A 25,120-nucleotide genomic window follows, 5' to 3' on the forward strand; every position below is an offset into this window, starting at 1 on the left:
TCTGTAATGTTAAATGGAAAAGATCGGTGACATATAGTGAGACAGGATTCATCTGCCATGCTATATAAACAGCCATTATCAAATGAGATCAAAGTGTAGCAGCTATAATCTCGTAAAAGGAATGAAACGCCATATCTTTTCTATTTGTCATTCGAGGTGCAGACATGAAAACAACGTTAACATAGATGCGCTTGGGATTTTCATTTGAATGAGTGGCGACCTTAAGCAGCAGGGCAAACTCGAATAGCCTGTAGACCATGTTGAGCACGTGTAACTGACACAGCCTTTTATGGCTAAATAGATGATTGATGACTTCAAATTGACGATAATTAATTGGAGGCGGCAATTGATACAAATTAGAAAAGTCAATGGCGAAAATAAGAAATTGATATGATTATTGATTATACAGTTAAGGATATTCGATCAGCTTAAGAAGTATTTAATGAAAGATCATAAGAATGCATGACTAAACGGAGACTGTTGTCTTTATATATGTGTTTTTATCTTTGTTATGTAATTCTTGTTTCATATAAAGCTTATATTTTTTATGGTTACTAAATGGTCTCATAAAATAAATGTTTTAGATAAGACTTTATTAATCATATATAATCCCAATGTATTGCACTATGCACTATTCCAGGAGCTATCTAATGTTATTAGGTTCATTTACAAACGACGAATAAGGTTCTCTCTCTCTCTCTCTCTCTCTTTTCTGCGTGTGTGCGCTTTTTCACAGATTTTGTTTAAAGGAGGTGCACTGAATACATATTTCTTAAACGATAAGTAAAAAAGAGCTCCAATTTATTTTCATATGAATTTTTTTCATGAAATTCTCTAAAACGGACACTAAACTGAATCTAGCAAAAAAAGAAGAAAATGGTAAGCATTCAGTAAGGTTTAATGATTTATGATACCGATTTCAGAACACACAACCCCTTTTACTAGAGTAGCCTTCACCGGGTACGCTGAAGACCAAACTATGTTGTACTAGTAGACTGTGCAACTAGATCTTTAATACTAAGCAATAGTTTAAAGTCACTTTAAATTGGCTTATGTTCGGAGTTGACTTTATTTTTTCTTCCTTCAGCTAAATTGTATATCTGTAATACTGTATATCATTTTTTTACTTGCTAACCGTCAAGTGAAAAATAATTCGACACGATGCTACAAGTACAATGAAACTTTTGCAAATACATCACTGACAAAAAATAGTTTTAATAAAGTTTTATTTTACATCTGTCACATATACATTCATTTTTTTCAAATAAAAATATTTAATATAATTATTCCCGCTGTATATATTTCTTCAACAAGAAGGTTCATTTAACTGCCAAAATCATATTGGCACTGCCTTGTATCGTACTTCTGTAGTATATTAGTATAATACAGATCATTTACCTGACAAGTTGAAAGGTATAGTAGAACTAACTTTACGTACACATCATCATAAGCCATACGTATTTGAATGAACTTAGAAATGTTTCTCCAATAGTCAAAAAATGATGTGGAAACTGCAGAACGTTGTCTCTTATATTTGGATGAAGAAATTTTTATTTCCAAACGATGATCTCTTTTAAATTAATTTCTTATATTCTATTGTTCTTTTATAGTCTGTTTACAATATTAGCATCTCATGTTATATAATTTCTGCACACACTCCTTGAATTTCAGTCAAATGTTGAGTTTTTTAAACTACCGATCAAGGATATTTATTTTATTTGGATACCGAATGAAAATGTAACATTTGACTCATGAATGCTAAATATTTATAAAAAAACAAAAACCCTTTTTTCACTCAAATATAAGAGACAAGGTTATAATGTCTTCTTTTAAAAACACAATCAATAAACTACATGTAAATCTGGGAAACAGGTCTATGAAAGATCTGAAGTCATAAAATTCTTATTGCTGATATTGCACTACAAATGAAATTCATTATCCCTTTGTTTTCTAACATTTCACATATATAAGTATGTATTTTTATAAATTTTTGTTTCTACAAAGAATAGTAACCGAGGATTATTTCACCATTCCTTACGTACTAATGAGGTGAGATATAAAAAATGCTATTAAATCTTGTCAATTATACAAATATTTTTTTTAAAGAATTGTGATTAATTACACGTAAAATTCTTCTTTTATCCTGTATCTAAACATTTGTTATCCTAAAAAGTTCTAGATGAAATGGGATTATTTACACGTAACAAATGTTTTACGGCTACTATAATTTCTAAAATAGTACAAATAAATTCATTTACGTATTTTAAGCAATTTTTCAAAGTCATTTTGAAAAAGTGGCAAGATTTGGACACAGCAAGAAATGTATTTCCTTTCTTTATCAAGATAACAACCTAACATGGCACATTGCACATTCCTCGGGCACCGTTGAAGGTGGCGAGAGCTAAATAAGCTTTTGATAACAAAATCCTGATTAATGATAGACTAATGAATATAAGCTTTCCTCTGTCAATATTGGGTGATATATTGAAAAGTCGTGGTTGTTATTGAACAACCGTTTGAATAGAATTGTCCCTACTAGCGTTCTTTGGTCTAGCATGAGGTTAAATCTATTTACAGACTTTAATTTCCTTAAAGTTCATTGTATGAAAATAAAGTACCAACGTTTAAAGGGTCGACCTCTTATTGGATTTTAAGGCTTAAGGTACAAATGACTATATGACGTTTAAAATTGATTACTTTTTCTCGTTCCTGGGCCTCCCATTTACTTACCTTTTTAACTCGGAGAAAATATTTCAATAAAAAAATATATTTCCGGGTTTGCTTATGTTCCTTTTATTAGAAAAAGAGAGGCAATACTCTTGCTCTTGCTATCTTTTTAAAATGTGATTTGTCACATTTTTTTTTTTCAAATTCCAACTATATATAAATTAAATACAAATCTTGATAATAAATGTTAAAAAGTTCAAAACTGAAAGGAAACAATAGCAACATAACATAGCCATGTGCCGTAATGGTTCAACTAAATTATTTCTAAAACATTGAAATCTTGAAAAAGGCAACTATCATGACTATCCTGTCAAACTAACCTAAAATATAAAATTTTAGAAAGCTATATTATATCGATAGGCCGATTAATCTATTACAATATAGAAAAAATCCCTAACTTCCGGACTTACAAAACAATTTTTTTCAAATAAAATTGTCGCTCAGAAAAAGACTTCAAACGGTATAGATAAACAAGAATGTACCTGTAACCTGTATCATGTATAGCTTATCACAGATTTCGAATAACAGAGACGAAACAGGTATATTGGCTAAAATAAGGATATAATTAAGTAAAAGGCAAACATCGAACCGAATTTAAAAGACTATTGGGGGATTTACAACACTTAACGTTTTGGTGAAATGTTCGTTGGAATCATACAAAGATAAAACACAGGTGGACCATTGACGAAATAGAACATAAGTCGCATTTTAATATTCAATCCAGGGAATGAAATAATCAAAATACTGCAAGTCATTTGATACAAATAAATAAACCATTGAAAAAATGATGTTTTCAGATATGGATGTAGTACTTTAGTTCTCTTTCGATGTGTATTCAGTACTTTCAATATTGTACCTAAAGATCTAGACATTAACTCGAGTCATACTATATGCATGGTTAGTAATGGAATCTTTTACCGTTAAATATGTCCTAAAACAGAACTATGGAAAAATGATATATTTAGTATCGAAACAATTTTTAATGGTGTCTTGGGTTTCATTCATTAAGATCACAAAACCTAATACTATCTTATCTTATTTAAAAAGGTCATATGATGAGCATCCCATACAAAGTCAATCTATGAATATATTTTTTAATTACAAAAGAATAATACCTAAAACATCAAGTTTTCAATGAATTTGTAAATTAACTTCGCCTTTTGAAAAGAAAAAAAAATAGAGGCACCAATGGGCTAGCTCCGTTCACCTGATTGTTTGTAGGGAGTGAATCTGAATAGTGACCTCTTTAATTCAAGAATGATTGAGGGAGCCTCGTTTTTCATCATATAGGAACAAAATGGAGAATTTTTAGGAATCCATTATCGTTACATGCATTATTATTGCTTTTTCTTAAAATATAAATGCGTGTGGCATTATTGTTTCCCAACCGACAAATGGGGAATCTTTGTAGTGTGTTGCATAATCGTCATGTTTGAAAAAGTCAAGTCTATTTGGCTTTAAAAGTTCCTAACAGAATCCAACAGAGTCGAAATGAAGCGGATTTAAGCAACTATTGGTCACAGTACGGCCTGCAACAATGAGCAAAACTCATATCGTATAGTCAGCTATAAAAAGTCCCGACATGACAAAATGTAAAACAATTTAAACAAAAAAACAAAAACAAAAACACCAACGGCCTGATTTATGACAAACCAATAAAAACTTTGTTCGGATTGCTTATATAATTTTACAGGAAAACATAATTGTAAAAAGAAGTTGACTGTCGGCGGACTGAAAGCGATGGTTGTAACTAATATTATGGGCCAGATGACCTCACATCAATGTCAACATTTAAAATTGTAGCTACTAAAGTTATCTTAAGTTGCAATATTGTCTATTTGTTTCTCGTTAAGTTAAAAGAGGGAGTTTAACTTCATTGTGTTTTGTATTGTGCATTCAAATGAAAGCATTAAAAGACTTTGGGTCGATTGTTTTCATGAAATTTCACAGACAGGTTTTCACTCCAACTAATTGTAGGCATGTTTGGTTAAGGAGGAAATGTTCCTCATAGCTAATGAATATTTATGGCAGTGAATTAAATATACACCTCTCACATATACTGAAGAAATAAAATAAAAATGTACATCTCATAATAACACCAAGAACAATAAATACAAAGTGAGTTCATATGACCTTTACCTTAAAGGCTAACTTAATAACTAACATGTCAACTTTATTACGGTCTTTCTCTCTGCTAGCCAAATACTATTGCAATGTAGAAAGATCCAGCCAGTGTCCACATATAGCATTTTTTAAAGAAAATCACGTGGTATGATGTGAACACATGGCATATGATAATGTTATTGCAACTTTGTTAATTTATTCCACCATCAATAGTTGACGGATCCGTTTCCACATATAGCACTATAGCCTTGTCATTGCAACGTTATATGAGATTCATATTTACGATAAATTAGAATCAAGGTAGTCACTTAAATGATCGTTTAGTTTTCCGGAACTGTCCGACGTGTCTTCGTCCATGTCCGAATTTCCTTCCATATCCTCAACTTGTTCTTGTTTCTTTTTAGCTGTTGCCATTTCAGCAGCATGTTTCTTTCTCCATTTTGTGCGTCTGTTTTGAAACCACACCTGAAAATATGAACATTGAATATTAGGGAACATGTATTGTGATAAGATTCAGAACTGTCAAACAAAGAAATGAAACAGGTATTCATTCTCAGTTGTTTAAAATCATAGCGAATTAGATGTTGCAATAAAGTTCAGGCCTGTGTGCATTGAAGAAGGTGTTATCTGGTGACCATTTTATAAAAAGATATGTTAATGAATTGTAGATTTCCGTTATTGTGTTGCTGTTCTCTCTCTCATCACAGTCCAATATATGAATATACGACAAACTTATTTTAACAAAAAATAAGAAAATGAAAGGTATGTCTACCCACAATAAAAGTTCAACAACGATATAATTTTCACAACACCACAGTCAGTAAAGATAATTTAGAAAATACGATTATTCAAAAATAATTCACTGGCAACTCCATACAAATTAATTGCATTAACAGATAAGCAACAGAACATACAACCCAGATACCATCAAATTTTTTCAACACAAAAGTACATTCGGAAACCCATTTAATTTTCTCAACCACAAAAGTACAGACATGAACCATTCAAATTGGTCAACCACAAAAGTACAGACATGAACCATTCAAATTTGTCAACCACAAAAGTACAGACATGAACCATTCAAATTTCTCAACCACAAAAGTACAGACATGAACCATTCAAATTTCTCAACTACAAAAGTACAAACATGGACAATCAAATTCTCTCCAACCACAAATGTACAGACATGAACCATTCAAATTTCTCAAGCATAAAAGTACAGACATGAACCATTCAAATTTCTCAATGATAAAAGTACAAACGTGAACCATTCTATTCTCTCAACCACAAAAGTACAGACTTGAACTAAGTCAGGAATCTGATGTTCAGTAGTTGTCGTTTGTTAATGTGGTTCATAAGTGTTTCTCGTTTCTCGTTTTTTATATAGATTAGACCGTTGGTTTTCCCGTTTGAATGGTTTTACAATAGTAATTTTTTGGGGCCCTTTATAGCTTACTGTTCGGTGTGAGCCAAGGCTCCGTGTTGAAGACCGTACTGTGACCTATAATGGTTTACTTTTATAAATTTTGACTTGGATGGAGAGTTGTATTATTGGCACTCATACCACATCTTCTTATATCTATTGAACCATACAATTTTCCCAACCACAAAAGTGGAGACATGAACCATCCAATTTTCTCATCCACAAATTACAGACTTGAACCATCCAATTTTCTCATCCACAAAAGTGCATACAAGAACCACCCAATTTTCTAAAACACAAAAGTGCAGACATGAACCATTCAATTTTCTCAACCACAAAAGTACAGACTTGAACCATCCAATTTTCTCATCCACAAAAGTGCAGACAAGAACCATCCAATTTTCTAAACCACAAAAGTGCAGACATAAACCATCCAATTTTCTCAACCACAAAAGTACAGACTTGAACCATTCAATTTTCTAAACCACAAAAGTGCAGTCATGAACCATCCAATTTTCTCAACCACAAAAAAACAGAGTTGAACCATCCAATTTTTCTAAACCAGGAACAATAACACTACAGTAAAGTAGCCTGAAAAATATTGTATTTTCTGTGTAATGGGAAACCACGAAACAGTAGTCAAGACAACATCAAATATTGCATGTAGACTATACGAGAAACAAACAAATGAACTCAATGAGGAAATTATGCATGTAGACTACGAAAAACAAAGAAATTAATTCATTGAGAGTATTCATCATAATTTCTGAAAATCGAAAACTCTTTCGCCAATTCGTTATCAATATAAGGCAAACAATATACCCGTTTACTGCCAGGAAATCACATTGTATGGAGAAAGAGCAACAACACTACATTTTCCAAACAAAGGTAAACAAGAGAACAGTATAGTCCCGAAAAATAAATTTCTAAAGAAAAGCTCTGTTGGGAAATCGTCACATTTAAAGCAGACATAGCAGTAATCCGTAAAACCATATTTATTCTACACCAAGAGAATCAGCAAAACAGTAAACCCCAATTTTCTGTACAAACAACGTTACAGTACAGTCAGAAAACCACCAATTTGCTACAGATAGAAAAACTATGCAAATGTGCAGTTGGAAAAAAACATCATATTTGTTTAGACAAGTATGAAAAGACCTGGAAAATGGTAAAATATCACCTACAATATCTTTTTACTTTAAGAGATTTTAAGGCTAGATCGTCTAAGCAATCCAATAAATCTATCTTTTTATTCAAGACATCCAAATCATATTAGTCCTGATTCGTCTCTGATCAGGTTTTATACCAATACATCACGAATACAAACAAAGCTATAATTCTTAGTCAATACAGTTATTTGTTGAATGTGTATCATTGGAACTTAAAATGAAATAAATTAAAATATATTTTGCAGATATAGCTTCCACTGATTGTCTTTGTAAATAATAAAAGTTGATTTACATACAAATGAAACAGTTAAAATCTACAGCTTGTTGACATAGAATTAATGTGATTGGTAATTGTGAATTGCTTTTTGACAAATTACTGATAAACTAAATGGTAAATTTCTTATAACAATGAATTGCATTTTTGCAAGAATATACAAAATGGAGATGTTTTTTTTTATTATCGTACTTTAAAAGTCCTTATTTTAAGTGCTATTCTAAGTTCGTATGCTAAGTCCTATTCACAACTATCGACATTTCAATTTGCAAAAAAATCCAGAAAAGAAGTGTTTGTCTTCTGTTTTAAAAAAAAATATAAATAAACTCGGTATGACATTCCAAAACGTTTGAGTCGTGAACGTATAGATCCTCGTTAAAACATAGTTATGCCAGTTTGTTGTGTTTTTTTTCTCAGGAAAAATCGAGGGAACCGTTTCTAAAAAAAACAGCACACACACAACGAAACCAACAATTGTGGAGAACAGATAAAACAAAACTCATCTTTGCCACGAAAACTTCTTAATTTATTTCCAAATGATATTTTACGATAGCAGTTGTTAATCCATGTATTTTTTTTACTTACATACATATAACAAATAATATAAACAGAACAAAAACAAATGTGCAAAGTTCAGTTATAAACTTCTTTAATAGGAATCAAAACATGGTGTAATATTGCAAGAACCAAAGAAATTTATTGTGTTTATAGGAATATAATTAATACGAATAAGCGGCAAATTTGTAATTTAGCTATTTGATTCTATTATTTACAAATTATATTTCATCAGAAGTGAATTTCTTGTATATGTTTTTCAATAAAGAAACGATTTGTGTTTAATTCGGCACGATCCTTAGCGGCAACAGGTGTCCATAAATATGAGAAATTCATCTTATATACTTTTGAACACAACTAATTATCCATGCGAATGGCTTCTCCAAATATATCTCGATATGTTTCAAGTAAAAATACAAAAGTCACAAGTTATGTTTGCAAGTAAGAAAAATAATTATTTGCCGGTGTTCTTTGAAACAAAGGTTTCAAAGTGTGACGTGTACAATTGAAACTTCAGACAAACGAAGAGGTAAATGGCAATGACTAAATATTTTACTAATACACCATCTGAAATAAAATATATTATCAGTATATATAATTATAATAAATTTGAATTCCGATGATATATTAGTGGAACAAATCATCGGTTGAGAGTGCTATAGCACTGGAAAATATGTATATTGTATCGTCATTAAGTTGCACGATTTATATTCCCGATGAGGATCCGCTGATGGTATATATATAAAACTCTCAAATATGTACTTCAGATCCAGAAATACGACAGTACAACCGTTATTGTAGGACGTGTGCATCAGAAATATTTAATTATGATTGACTTAGAATGAGCCATGAATGTCAGAAGGATCTATACAAAACAAATGGTAAAGATGGAACCTCATGAATTGTAGATTGGTTAAGAGTACAAAAACACGTACATTTGTACATGAATATAGTTAGCAGAAAACGTAGTGCTCAGTCATTTGTTCTAAAGAAGAAAGAAAAAAATTTATTCAGATAAATTGCATTGCCAGAGTTGAAGCTATCAAATTTGCAAATTAAAATTGTTACGAGCGAAGTGATTTACTTGAACCTGTCTCGTCTCATTTTTACAATGTTTACGCAGAATTTTGCAAAATACAGAAAACCAATAACAAGGTATAACAAAGAATGTAAATGATGTTCAGGTACAGATATAACATTTGATTGGACGAATCAAAACAAACTATTTTTATATGCAAATAAGTGCACAACGCAAAAATGAGACAGCATTTCAAGCATGTGTTGTTTACAATTCGAATGCTACTTTCACCAAAGCTTCCAACAATGTGTATAGTTCCCATCAAAAAGTTAAAAATACTTAATATACTTCAATTTTAATTTCAGACTTACTTGCGCCACTGTCAAATAAAAGACAAAATGTATGCACTATAAACATACAAAGATTACACAGATATATAGGAATTACTTAAAACTCCAGTTAATTGCAACTAAACATAACACCCAGTAAAGTTTTCATAGCCAAATTGTTGTTGAGTAGATTTATTCTTGTTTTGTTAAATAGATAGCGATGATAATGACGATGTATGTACAGTTTGCGGAACAGTTTGGTCCAAACAGTGGAATAATAAAACATTTTCATCTATCTAGACGTCCCGTGTCGGCTCCGTGTACAGAATTTTTATGTATATATGCAAGATAGTCATTAGTATATGATGTGCAAAGGGGATTTGTTTAATCTGTCATAATTGTTAAACAAATTAAAGAAGGTATAAATATTTCCCGACGCTGACACAGTGCATGAGGAATTTCCTTCAAAACCTCCAGTCACCATAGTATTACAACTATTACATGTACAATCTGTATTGATTTCAATTCATTATGTTCATATATTTTGTGCTAGACTTAATATAACATGCGAAGGGTATTACAGCTTTAGAAGTTTTAATTTTATGTGACAAATTATCATAAAACAAGCGCGCATTCCCACATTTTAGCACGAGCTTAATTTGCCGTTAAAATTGGGTATATATTAAATGTATAAAGCCATGAAATGGTATTTGAATAATTCACACAAAATTGGATATACAGTATGACACATATGAACTAAACGAATCTATACCACCAAACTTCTTTTTGGTTTAACGTCGTTTTTGATGGTAAAAATGGGGCCAAAGAAGACCAGAATACGTTTAAATAAAGTTTTATCAAATTATGAAGCCCACATAAACAAATCACTAGTATCGCATTTCCCTACCCCTTTATTGAGAACGGTATTCATGAATATCTTCCCATATAACGGTTTGTGACGTAAAATTATTCGACTTGACGTTGATATCTGACCTGAGTCATTTTATAGATGGCGTTATATAACGACTGAAAAAATCAGGATCAGAAGAAATATCTAAAACATAAAAGGTGATAAATGAGTGCATTTCATATTATGAGTGATACGAGGAAGGAACTCCTGTTGACTTTATAGAATGAAAGATAAAATAAATATGTGTGTGTGCTTATATATAGATATATAATTATTCCTGATTAGGTCGTTCATCCGTCTATTAAATTCTTTTAGCGCTATAACTTGAACCGCCTGAATGAGTGTTTGTATTTTTGTTGATCAGCCCAAATTAAGTGGTTTATTGATGGTGGCTAATGTCCTAGACCTCAAGCAATCACGTTTTTCTAATTCATGTGAACTTTCAGGACAACACGGTGGTCTTTAACAATCACTTTCTCTAGTTCAGACGACACGGTCTCCACGATAAACTTTTAAATCTACAGGCCCGGAGCTCAATTTTTGGAAAATTTTAGTTAGATTCTGTTGGCCTGTAGAGATGATTTTTACAGGCTCGAAAGAAATTTTGCAAGCCTGTGCTGCTGTGCCTGTGGATGAGCGTGAAGACTTGCCGGACATGCTATATTTTCGACAAAATACCTCAAAAATACTAACAGGTTTTCTGCATATCGATATTGTCAATTATTTAACATGGGTAACAATATGCCCAGTCGTCTAATTAATAAATCTTGGTTTAACAGTCAGAAATATTCTTTTTCTTAGACTCCACTTTGCGTCTCCAAGTAAACTCAATTTGCGACGGTAAAATCAACGATGCACGTATCCAAAGCAAATACAACAAGCATTCTGAGAGTATTGCATGGCAATACATAGTCCCCTACCGATTAAAATTTCATAATACTGGACCAAATTCTATACTTGATCTATAACTTGTCATGGTGTAAACTATATAACAAATATCAAGTTCAGGCATGATGAAAAAAGGTGGAAACTGATTATTTGAGTGAATTTTCCAAGTCCAAGGACCATAACTCTGCACAAACTCATCAAATCGGAACAAAATTCAAACTTGATCTGTAACTTGTCATGATAAAACTATATACCAATTATCAAATCAATATCCTCAAGCACGAAGAAAAAAAGTGCGGAAAACTGAATATTTGAGTGAACTTACTAAGTCCATGGACCATAACTCTGGACAAAATCATCAGAACGGAACAAAATTCGATTTGGTTCTGTAACTTATCATGATGAAAATATATACGAAATATCAAATTAATATCTTCAAGCACGAAGAAAAAAAGTGTGGAAAACGGATTTGCCGGACAGACAGACAGACAGACAGACAGACAGAGTGCAAACCGAAAGTCCCCTTCGACTTCGTCGGGAGGGGACTAATTACAGTTATCATCTATATTGCTCTTTTAAGAAAATTTGTCCGATAGAAACTGAAGAAAACGGTCTTATTTAACACAAAATTACTATAAAAAATTCATTTGTTACAAATGAAGTATCAGGATGGATTAGTGTAGATGATTCGTATTTATATAATATCGATACCAATTTTAGGACTTAAGCAGAGGGATTTAAGTAAGCTCGAAATATGAACGGCCAATTGATATTTTTCATGCTCTTTTTTGAATAGATTTGAGACATTGAATTAAAAACTGTGTAAATTCGAGAAACAAAAGAAATGTTAAAATTCGAAAATACAGAACATATGCAAGTTACATAAAAACAACGACTTAAAATGATTGATTGATTGATTGATTGTTGGTTGCTTAGCGTCCAACGACTTAAAATGGATACATGCACTCTTTTTGCGTGATAAATAAAACATGCATTCAATAAAAGCTTAAAAATCTAACTCGACAAAAACAAATAATAATATAAAGTATGATTATCAAATGAAAACGTGTCGCTGGACCTTAAGCAACCAACAATCAATCAATCAACACAACTATAGCAAGCAAGTATAAGTATTGCCCTTCAAAAATGTTTGACTAATAAATTTATTGATAAAGGTCAAATCATTGCGTCTGATATTTTGGGATTAATTTACATATTTACAGTTTGAAACATCGTTTTGTATTTCAGTTTGAAACACGACGTTTCAGTTATTAGCTTTTTGACTGAATTGAAGTTTTGAACACAAGTTTACTTTTTGGTCATCGCACAAGATTATGTGTTTTCTCTACTATTTATAACGTGGCTGAAAACAACTGCAGTTCTTATATGATAATATATTTATGTGTTCAACGAAAAAAGTACGCTGTAGAAAATACCAATGGAACAGTTTTGTATAGAACTTAAGAAAGGGGTGAGAAAAATACACTTTAAAAAATCCGATAGTAAAAAGATGACTCAATATACCGTTGTCAAAATCCATATTGAAAATAATTAAAATAGCATGCACATCACTGCATGTACCCGGATCAAACCAAGTTTTAAACGTTTTAAACTGTTTTTTTATTAAGCATTTATTTCATTTGAACATCTGTATAATTCAATCGTCATAGGTTATTAAGTATGAACGCAGAGGTGTCATATTGCTAAATACATTGTAGTTGACTTTGTAAGCACTAAGCTCTGTAAATGAAATCGTTCATTTATAGATTTTAAGAACAAACAATGTTCTTGAAATTTGCTCAGGCTTTGTATAAACGTGCATTTTGCATCTTGTTGGACCAACGTGTCGTCACTTTCATTTCTGTCGTAGGACCTATCTGTGATCAACAATTACCTTTCGTTAAATAGAGGAAATCTAATTAATAAAATATCAAACATAAATTGTTTGATCCTTCCTCTATCATAAATGTTTCAATTTCTATTTCAAACGGCTAATTTATAGTTGCTTTTTGCCAAATTTCCATAATCCCTAAAAAGTCTAACGAATACAGAGGAAATTAACAATCGATGTAAACAGATAAATAACTGGGCTGTAATGGACTCTCATTATCTCACGAAGACATTAAGCCTTTATAATTATATAAAATCTTCAGCATTATTGTTCTCTTCCCATACACCGTAAATGTTCAAACACGACCGTTCAATCTATTAACAGCCAAAGTCACAAAGGAACGAATTATGACGCAGCCAAGATAATGATCCATGGAGATCGAACAATAAAAAGCCACTTGGCTGATTTGTAACTTTGCAGCTTCAGAAATTAATCCAATTCGAATGAACGATCATTTACCATAGAAATATCCCATTTATTGAAATTCGCTAGTCGAATTTATTCAAACAGCTTACGTTTGGTGTGTTTGCTAATAATTCATCTTCTTTCGCTTTAATGGCTCTCCCCACTTCATCACATAATTAAGAGACTATATATTCGATTGTTCCTAATGAAATTTCACACAATTCTTATATTAATTTCGTCTTCACTGTTCATGCTTAGTCAATCGACAGTTGCCCCTCTATTTTCATTAGTTTTTACGGTTAATTGCCCAAGCAAGATAGAATAGTGACGAATTTAACCAGAGACCTTGCCTGGCGCCTTTTTATTTTCCGATTGGACTCTTCAGAAATTGATTTAGAGGTATTCTAGTTAATATTTCATATAAATGTACTTTTGTTTAATGCTTAAGAAGATGAATTAGTTTACAGATAATTCTTGTAACCATGTTGTATGAATTTGTATATGAAGTGAACATTATTACAAGTGCACAATAGCTGAGTACACAAATCAATTTTTCATTTTCGAAATTTCTAATATATAATTATGGAATAAAAAATTCATACCAAATCTGGCTCTATACTGTTAACATTTATAGTTGCAATGTACCACGTCGGTTTGTTCAATTTTTGTTTTTATTGCACATTAAGACGAAGCTACTTCGGACGAATAAATAAACCTTAAAGTTTTATAGTGCAATTTTTACTATTATTCCATTTAATCTTAAACCGGATGGGTTTGGTGCATAATTTGACCGAGGAAATGGCAAACGGATATGTCTTGTAAAACAGCCAAGCAACCTCAAATAGTGAATGAAAAATTTATAAGTAGAAATTTAGAAGTAGTTACTTTGCAAAAATTGTCGAACAATTAAGAGTTAATACCTTTCAATAAAAGTTTATTCTTATGGTATTTAGTGGTTTAAAATCTATAGAATAGTACTAAATAGTTCATTTCAAGGGATAAAATGAAAAGAAATGTCAATCGTCGACGTACAAATGGCGCTTTGGCTTTGTGGTGTTTCAGACATCTGTGTGATAAGTTTACAAACGCTTTGATGACCAAGTTTCCTTTAATCGTTCAAATTGATGCGAAAATGAAAGTAAATCTTGTGAGGATAACATAAACATAAATTTTGTACTCAAGATCAATCCTGTCAATAAATTTTATGACTATTAGTATGAAATATACCTATTGCAGATGTTACGGTGTCTTAAATTAGAATTGTTCATTTTGATAGTTTCATATTTTCGCTAAAGGAATAATCCATGTAGAAAAATTCTTTTGAAAGATAATCATGTTTATTTTAACTATGATATTGAATGTAATGTACAAAAGAGACCATTTTCACAAATTCAACAAACAAATGTTATTATTTGCTTTTGTTCTATGCTAATATCCTCCGCATGAAGGTAAAGCCCGATGCTTTCATAAAACAATTACCATTTTTTAGTAAAATAGAGAAAAATGATATAACTGGGCGTCTCATTTCGCATGGATAAAAGATATTATATTGGTCATAAATGTAGCATTTTGACATTGTAAAAGGCTGATTGAAAACATTATTAAGAGTAATTGTTTTCCTGATATGTATACATAGTCATCTAAGTGAACCCAATTGATGCATAATATTACATATATATAAGATTTTTTAAACTCATAAAAGGTCAATATCCTGACCTTTGAAAACGCAATTATATTAAAAAATGGTCCTGTCAAAAGGGGCAAATTGTCAAATGTTGCAACTCTGGACACCCATCTTTTATTTTATTTTTATTTGGTGGACCTTATTAAATGGTGTAATATGCATATGAATACATTTTATTTTATTTTTTACTGAAACTGAAATTAAGGCATGGTAACAGAGCACGGGGGCTAATAATCCCAAGAGATAACATTTTCATTTGACCCTCAAATAAATCCAATTATATAATGCAATCGATTTTAATTTACTGAAAAGGGCGATTATGAAATTTTACGATAATCATTTAAGAAATTGAACAATAGTTAAGGATACAGACATTAAAGTGTGATAACTAAATTAAATGAATCAAAGAAACCGCCTGTAGGTATGTAATGAGAGATTAAAGCTGTGCTTAAGATGTGGTGAAGGAATCAATGAGGTTTTGAAAATCAAAGGATCAATTTCAGGTAATTGTCGAGGTATCATTTCCTCGTTTTTGGAATTTTATGTAATATAAACCCAACCCTCTTTGATAAGCTCAGGTGCTTACTTTCCGTTCAAAATAAATATTTTAGTCAATTGTTTGACCGAATTTTTGGTCTCCTTTAAGAAAATTGATACATGAAGTATTTTCAAGCAGGAATCGTACTTAAATTGTCTTTACAAATTTCAAACAACTTGATGCTTTTTCAGGTTAAACGTTTCGGTTGTTATATTTACAAATATATATATAATTGTTAGGTAATTTCAATAAGGATTGGATATTGTACAAAAAACACCTTATGTATCAAAGTATATATATATATATATATATATATATATATGATAAGTTTACATGCGCACACTCGTCGCGAGAGTGTTTATTCTTGTGATTATTTTTTTCATAATTAACATTTATATTGCAATTTCAAAATGAGAAAGATATAAAAGAGATATCACAAAAAATTCGCAGCGACAAATTCCTTAATTTTGAAGTAATAAATTCTGATATACATGAACTCTCACGTGTACATCAAGAAAAGATGAGGAAGCATTAATTGAAAATTATACCTCATCATCTTTTATAAACAAAAATAAACTTTCATTGATGTTCGTTTCTGTGTAAATAAAATAAGAAATTGACGGCTTTATCTTAACGATTGTTTAACGGGAGCTGTCTCATAAAGTAAAATGTAATGGACATTCGTTTGTAATTAAGACCATTTTGTTTAAGATCTGTTTAATGTTCTATTAAATCTCTATTTTCTGCAATTAGAAGAAACGGCTTTTCACGCCAAATTAATAAAGAAAAATATTCAAATATCTGCCTTGGGATTAATTGTAAGAACTTTGTAATTGTAAGAACTTTGAACTCATTTTAGTTCTTTTAGAACATAGAGGTATTATATATTTGAATATAGTATACTTCTATGTTCAAGCCAGTTTTCCTATATCGATGTTTCTTTGGAAATTATTTGGAAAGAATGAAGGCCAAGATTAGATGCATTAACAAGAAGGTTTTGTTCTTAAAAAAAATCTCATTGGCAGTAAAGAACGTCAACATACTGATCATAACGGAATTTAAACTCAGAACAAAGAAATTCAATTATGGTTCAACATCAACAAAAATTTACTCTATCACTTTTTCATTCCATGATTTTTTTTCTTGTCAACTTTTCACCCAACTCTTTCCTACAAGTATCAAAAGTCACAAAAACGGCATTCGTTTATGCGAATTAATTATATGTGTACTCTCCAAAACGTACTGGCATGTTCTTTTGTGCTGATTCTGTTAACTCATAAATACGTCATCAAAATGTGTTGTCTGTTTTAGAAGAATCATGGCTTATTTTTTATCATTAAAGTGCAAAAAAATATATTTTTGAAACGTCTAGAATATACTTGTCTGTGATCAAGAGTTATACTGTAGATTTTTAATTGTGTCTCCATTCCTTATTTATGAACCCAACCTAATCAACAAAAACTGATAGCGTAGCTTTCATAGTGAAATGAACTCATTTTTTGAAGATTCGCCAAAATGTATGTTGTATAGATATGTATTTGACCCCAACATGTTACAATTTTATTTAGATCATGCTGTAAATTATATTTATAAACCATTTATTTGTAAATACCGCATATCTGCTCACTGTTTGAATATAGAAACTGGTCGATTTTATAATATTTAGAGACACCTGAGACTTTGTAATATGTGTGATAAACAAGTAATTGAAGATGAATATCATTTTATTTTAGTATGTGAAAAGTTTAATGAACTTAGAAAGAAATTTATCAAACCATATTATTGGAGAAAACCTTCGAATTTTAAACTCGTACAACTGCTATCTGTTCATAATGTAAAGGAACTTAACAATTTAGGTAAGTTTTTATTTCTGGCCGAGAAGGCACGTAATTAAATTCATTTATAAATGCTTAATATGCCTTTGTGTTATATTTTATCATACTCTGCTGTACTGTTATATGGGTATACTAACTTATATGATTATTTGACTAATTGTTTAAATGTAAATATATTTCACTGATGTAATTGAATATTTGTAATATTTATATTCTATAAGTTGTATTGCTTACGAATAAAATTTTATTATTAAACGCTGTAAACTATTTGTCCTGCTAATACTTTTAGAAAAGGGATGGATTTTTCAATAAAATACATTATTTTGCTTTTTTGAAATTACAATCAACGATATTTACATTTCGATAAATTCAATCTAGAAAGACTTGAACTTTGGTGGATAGTTGTCTCATTGGCAATCATACCACACCTCCCTTTTTCATATAATAAGTTTAATAATTGCCAGTAGAATTGTTCTTTTTTTTTTTGGGGGGGGGGGGGGATTAATTATACTTAATACATTCAGCATGCATGCCGCATGGATTTACTGTAAAAGAGAGGCGAAAGATACCAAAGGTACATTCAAACTCAAAACTCGAAAATAAACTGAAAACGACATGACTGAAAAAGAAAAACACAAACAACAAACAAACAACAGTAAACAAAACACAACATAGAAAACTAAAGACTGAACAACACGACCCCCATCAAAAACTGGTTAAATATTTCTAAAATTGGTGATAAAATGTAGAGTTGGATTTACATTTATAATTTTTTCGTTAGACCTATATCATAATTCTAGTATTTAAGTCAACCTAAATATACCAGAAACTCCCTAAACGACGAAACAATATATTCAAAGCAACACAACAATTTTTTGTGACTATCTTACAATATTAGATATTTATTATTTATTTTTTTTAAAGAATTGCCTTAATGTTAATGATGCATCAACACACAAGCTGTGTTTTCACTTTTATCTTTCCTCTTCACCGCCCATTCTCTCACTGTCGCACAACTCTTTCATGAAAATCTGCGACATCAGATTAAGCAATCAACGGTCCCCGCAGGTGCACCATGGGAATTGAATTTATCAGGCAACATCCGTGACGACATAATGAGATGAAATTAACGACCAATACAATTATCCGTTATATCAGCCGTTAGATCAAGCGCTAAATGATGCGTTCACAAACCAAGATTTATTGAATTAACAAAAGAGGCTTATTTAGAATATTTCTTATAATTAGATAAGTCTTAAGTACCTGTGGATAAGGGGATATAAATCACTTAAGCTATTGTCATCTTTGTTAACCAAGATATACAGTAGCAGTAGGTGGTATCTGAAAACGATTCGAGACCGTAGCGTGTCATGTTAACATACTATGTGTCTGTTAAGATATACCGGCGATATTACTAGTTAAACACTCTGGCATTCTGGGGTTTGTTTTGTTGTTTTGGTTGTTTTATTTTGGTGGGTAACGGGTAGCCGAAACGTTTTAATTATAAAGTTTAAAAGAAGTTATGAAACTATACATCTTGGCCTTTAAAACTCCTCATATCCTAAGATTGAATCGTTTGCTTGTCCTGGGACATGTTATATTAGGTCCCAGGCTTGTCTAAAAAAAATATACACACAAAAAAACTATGTCCTTAACATTTTCTCTCTATCTCTCTCTAAAGTACACCCGTCGCTTATTTACACTGAAGCTGAAAAATAGTTTTTTTTAACATCGTCAAACATTTTACCACTATTTGTTTCATAGTCTGTCCATGCTGTGCAAGGGTTTCGGGATTCCGGCAAAACATTTAAAAGAGATTTTTCAAACTTTTAAAACTTCCAACAAAACTATTAAAATTAATCTTACCTTGACTTGACTTTCAGACATCCCAAGCGCATAAGCAAGTCTTGCCCTTTCTGGACCCGCTAAATACTTTGTCTGTTCAAATGTTTTCTCTAAAGCAAATATTTGCTGACCGGAAAATGTCGGTCGTGTGTGTTTCTTTTTCCCATCCTTGTCCATGACAACATTCGAGCCTACAAAAAATCGACAAACACAATCTCAATTTCTTGACAAAATTTTGTGCATAATTCTTTCTTGAAGTATACTTTAGTAAGTATAATTTTATCATGTATAAATTATAACCTGGTTTTCTATGTTTAACCTCATCACTTCCGTTTTTAATTTGCATTACTAATACTAGCAACATATTTCGTGTTTTACTTAAAAATATCAATAGTAATTGAGTAAGCGTGTTATTTTAGTGAGACTAAATAAGGAAAATATGTTTTGAAGAAATACTGTATAAATAAAACCTGCATGCGAAATAAGATTTATTTGCATAGACCAAACAGGTTTTGTAGTTTTGTACTGGATATTTTCTACCGACCACGCGAGGGCTTCACAACTAGACAAGATCGTTAAACAATCCCGTAGAATGAGATTTTCTCCTACTATTCCTGTATTCTCATGATAAGAAAAAATATTATTATTTGGCTAAAACTCCCAAAAAATGAAAAATTTACTTTGAATATTTTTTTCATATAATTCATCGTGTTCTTTTATTGCTACATTTAAACTACGAGTTACGATAAATTTGAATTTGTAGCTGTCAAAAATTTTACAATCGAAATTCAGGTAATCCGTTTTATATTATCTTAGCAAGTCTATACGCCGCCCATAAATAAAAGAGCAAAGAACTTTTTTTTAAGTTGACATTTTGTCAGCTATTTTAACCAAAATGGGGACTAAGTGTTTTGCAAAATGCTGAATAAATAGATTTATAGATTTTCTGTCGTTTTCTGATTCCCTACAAAATGGTTTAGAAAATATAACAACGGTGGTCGATGAGGTTGTCTATACTTATTTTAAACCCTGTATCTTTCTGTTTGCTCTTAGATTGTACAGCACAGGAAGTCAAACGCCTGATACGATTAAGATACAAGGATAATAAATCAGTCAAAGTCTCCAAAAATTGGATCAGACACGTATCGTATATGAACTAAACCTGCAAGAGGAGACCTTATTTCATGGGACAGAATATTTCAGATTCACAAACGAAATAAACTGTCAAGTTCTACAAGTCTTTGAATACATGGTTAATACGCATGGCGAAAATCTGTCTTAATGCACTTGTAGTGATTTGTTAGGTACCTTAACAAAATAATAAAGCTTTTGGTGAATAAACCTAATAAAATAAATTACGGCGTCTTTAATCTGCTCATACCGTATGTAGCCCCACCACCTTTGACTACCACCATTTTCATATTTTTCATATTGCAACAAATCCTCTTTATGTGGCGGCGAAAGAAGCGGAGTTAGGTGGGGGCCAAGAATATTTATTTTACAAAAAATAGTTTTGCACTCCAATGTTCCAACGACTATCTGTTCCATCCCAAAAATTCTCGTGCTGCGTCTTTAAACAAAAACTGATCCATCTCGTGATCCAGTTGAGATTAATGTAGCATACATACGGTTTCGAGTTTTTTGTTAAAAGAAGCAAAACTTCAGGGACAAAGCGACCTTTTTAATCATGATTTTGTATAAAGTGACGGCAAAGGTTCTAACCTCCTTGGTTCGCTCATGTATTTTCTTGTGTCTATCTACAGCTGTACAAATTACAAGACCGATAACTCTGTTTGCTGATCGCCAAATGTAATTAGAAACCAGCATACAAATAATCCCTTACAGTAGCTAAATTAGAAAAATATCGTATCAATTTTATAATAATCAGTTATATAACTCTATCAGTAAATAACACTGTTTATAGTTTATGATATCGGATTATAATTTTGATCGATCAATTTCCGTACAGGATTTGATCAGTTATTTTATCAGATAACAACCATTATCTGGGGAATATTTAACAGTTTTAGTTGGCATTAGTCTTATTATTTTGATTGTGTTATTAAATTTAGATAAAAGTGAATGTTGGGGCATAATATTTTTGGACTTTTAAATTGTCTCTTGTGAACCAATCTGAACCGACTTTTGAGTATCATATTTTCAACTTCAATTCCTACAACGAAACTGCATTTTATCAAAAAGGTTAGCATTTCCTTTACTGAATTTCAGAATTTTTAAATTAAAGAAAGATTTCATTCAAAAATATACAAAATAGAATTTACGAGGTTAACTAGCAAACTTACTGTCCGTCTAGTGGCCGTTTTAGTAAAGCTCATTCTGTAGAGAGTAAATTTACAAAAATGACTAGTTAATGAGCTAAACGACTGAGTAAATTAGCTAGAAAGACTGAGTAAGATAAACAGAGTGAATTAACAAATGTACCAGTTAGATTTTTTTTTCAGTTTTCTATATTGTGTTTTTTGCATTAGTGTGTGGCTTTTCGTCTTTTCGTCGTTTTTTCGTTTTATTGCCATGGCATTTGCCAGTTTGTTTTCGACTTATGAGTTGGAATATCCCTTTGTGTGTCTAGATTAATTATTAAATTTGCTTGTAAATAAAATATTTTTTTATTGTAATAGGTTCAATAATATTTACCAAACAATATGTTATCCATTGCATTATGTTTTTTTATTTACTTGCTTTGAAATTTAGATGATAAGATGTTTTATAATAACAGCTTACTCCTAATAGTTTTCATATAGACAAATGCTGGTTAATTTATTCATTATTTTGTTATTTATTTATCTAATTATTTCCAAACTTGACGTACATTTCTTATATAAACTTTTTTTTCAGTTTTCAACTGCCTTATGTTATTTGCAGTCATTTTACTGAAATTTTGTAAACGATACGGTTTTAAACCAATAGGCTTATATCATATTGTTGTGTTTTTTTCTTTCTTTAAACATTGCGTTTTTTCGATCCGATAGTAAAAAAACATATGCTGCAAAATTTATACGTTTGTCTCAAAACATAGAAATTTTGCAAAAAATAAACATTAAAGAACATAATTACTTTTGAACCATATTTTAAGCGTTTATTATAAAAACAACATGAATAGAAATTAGTTTTTCGGATGTCTACATGAAGTATAGTATAAACACTTTTTAATACAAATGTTAAAATCATTATTTCCACATATTTATGTCAACACAACAGCTTTATAAATGTTTTTTTTTCCTTTGAGTATGCAAGCATGTACATAGTGCACATGCTAAAGAAAACCACAATTGCAGTAATTAAATTAAAACGAATATAATTTAAATAAATATATATATATCATATCGATGGCATACGACTAAGTTCTGTGTCATCAAAAACTTTTAAATGCGTTCAGGCGGTTTTATTTAATTCTTTTTTGGCAATTTCATATCGTTCTAATATCGTTAAATATCCTCTAAGTGAGTAGTTATGAAAAATGTACAAGTAAACATCATTTAAAAGTCAACAGTTTAATTTGATTAGTTGTAAACAATCAGCACCTTTGTGTTACGTTAAGTTCTCCACAGGAAACAAACATGGGGATATAAGACTTCCAACTGGACGACTGTGAATTTTCAGTGTACAATACGAGGCTACAAATTGATAGTAAGACCCATACGCTGTTTCACGTTTTAAAGATTGTTTGCTAATAAATGTGAACTACATGTATACAGTTTGATAAGTTGGAATCGCCTTTAGAGTAACGTTCATCAGGACTCAAAAATATTTTTAAAAACTAAATTTATTGCCTATATTTTCCTTTTTTCAAGAATCAAAGGTGTCACACATTTTATTATAACTTTCCTACTTTTTTATGGAATATTATATTTTGGGGAAGATTACTAATTCTTATCTTTTTAAAATAAAAGTAAATAAAAACCTTATTTTTCAAACAGTCTGAACAACTTTTCAAAACTTTTATATGTTTTCATATAAACATATGTGAAATTGCTTTTAAATGAGAAGTCCAAAGATGAATATTAAAATACTATCAAATTTTTCTTTTGAGTCAAAATTATTTATTTTTTTCCTGAATTTTTATACTGTATAAAAAATAAAATAATAATCATTTATTTACAATTAATAAGTCGAAATGCATATTTTGCCCATGAAGTGTATATTTTAGTATATTACTGGATAAGTATATAATTATATATTTTACCTGAAGCTCTCCAAGGATTTGGTCCATTAAATATTCCGGGCCAGTATATAGGAGGTCTGCCTGGAAGTTCTGCGAGTTTAGGAAATCTAGCTCTAGGGTTTAAATACATTCCTGCAGCATTGAAACCCGCTAGTCCAAGCGGTCTACCCAAAATGTCATTTATACCATGAGGAGTACCGTTGTTAAAAGCATGTTTCCAAGCTGCTGATGCGGATCCATTTTGTGAAAAAAAGTTTGATGATGATGAAACTGGGGTCTTCATTTCTGTCATATTATGTAAAGCAGCTAGCGGTGGACTACTTAGAACAAAAGCGGACTGTCTGGAATTTTCCATCGCCACATTTCCATTCATATTTAGAATAGAAGCCATACTAGGACTAGAGTTTGCTTGGTAAGCAGCGTTTCCGTTATTGTCATTCATAAAGCTATCCAACAACATGATTTTCGTTTTTAAAAAAATGGAAAATTAAGGTGTTTTTTTTTAATTCACTTGTGCATCTCCATTATTCGATAGTGTGACATGACTCTGGATAATGTCAAATAGTTCGAATATTTCCTTTGACAAATAGGTAATGTCTCTTTCAAAAACTGATACACATAGAATAAAATGAAAAATACGTCTGTGATAATTCTGTTTTCACTGTTCAATTTATCACACGTTGACCACTTAGATTTACAAATTTGTTTAGAACACATGGAATGAAAGTTAAGAGTTATCAATCACTTGTAATGCTACTTATTATCAAGTTTCAGTGCCTCTTTTTTAATGTCACGCCTTCGTCCGTTTTTATTGGTTAAAATCAAAATCACGACTGAGATTTTTTTTCAGCGACTGCCTCCGATTGGATGAGGTTACAAACAAAGTATGTATTGATATATTTAAACGGAATATTTTACCATATATTATAATAGACTATTATGCTATATTTCAGAATTATAAGTTGTAATTCGCGTATGATTATTACCAGAAACATGTTTTATTTAAAGGATTTTCTTTGTGTGTTGTTTCAAGTATGGAATAAACTAAACAGACCACTTTTAATGTAATAATAAAAATTAAATAATATAAATGTATAAGCCGTTTTTAATTAATGGTATAGCTGACAAATTGCTTGTGGAAACGCACACTCCTAAGAAGCTGGTTTGAGGGCGCTTGAAATAGCATTTCGACCAAATCAAATATAAGAATTTGTCAATTGTGTTGAAAAAAGTAAAGCGAATTTGTTCGGATAAATCACGCCCCATCTATAAAACTGTCAAGAAAATGAATATAAATGTGTTTATAATTCCAATAGTACACG

General features: G+C 30.9%; 1 protein-coding gene across 1 annotated transcript; it reads right to left on the reverse strand.

Moving 5' to 3' along the window:
• Positions 1-1,209: 1,209 nt before the first annotated feature.
• LOC127733169 (homeobox protein Nkx-6.2-like) lies at positions 1,210-24,469 on the reverse strand. The gene is made up of 3 exons (XM_052242520.1): positions 23,820-24,469; positions 19,637-19,806; positions 1,210-5,316 (listed from the first exon to the last, which is right to left on the reverse strand). The coding sequence occupies exons 1-3, from the start codon at positions 24,256-24,258 to the stop codon at positions 5,131-5,133; spliced, it is 795 nt and encodes a 264-aa protein (XP_052098480.1). The 5' UTR covers positions 24,259-24,469; the 3' UTR covers positions 1,210-5,130.
• Between the last annotated feature and the right edge of the window lie 651 nt (positions 24,470-25,120).

The sequence above is a fragment of the Mytilus californianus genome, unplaced genomic scaffold, assembly GCF_021869535.1.
Source record: "Mytilus californianus isolate M0D057914Y unplaced genomic scaffold, xbMytCali1.0.p SCAF_3, whole genome shotgun sequence".
NCBI lineage: Eukaryota > Metazoa > Mollusca > Bivalvia > Mytilida > Mytilidae > Mytilus > Mytilus californianus.

What these genes read in the sequence shown, in the direction of transcription:
- LOC127733169 (XM_052242520.1), bottom strand. Translation starts at nt 24,258, where the DNA reads ATGTTGTTGGATAGCTTTATGAATGACAATAACGGAAACGCTGCTTAC. An exon ending in AAATCCTTGGAGAGCTTCAG is followed by an intron (nt 19,807 to 23,819) that starts GTAAAATATATA and finishes GATTTTTTGTAG; the next exon opens with GCTCGAATGTTGTCATGGAC. An exon ending in TGTCTGAAAGTCAAGTCAAG is followed by an intron (nt 5,317 to 19,636) that starts GTAAGATTAATT and finishes TCATATTTTCAG; the next exon opens with GTGTGGTTTCAAAACAGACG.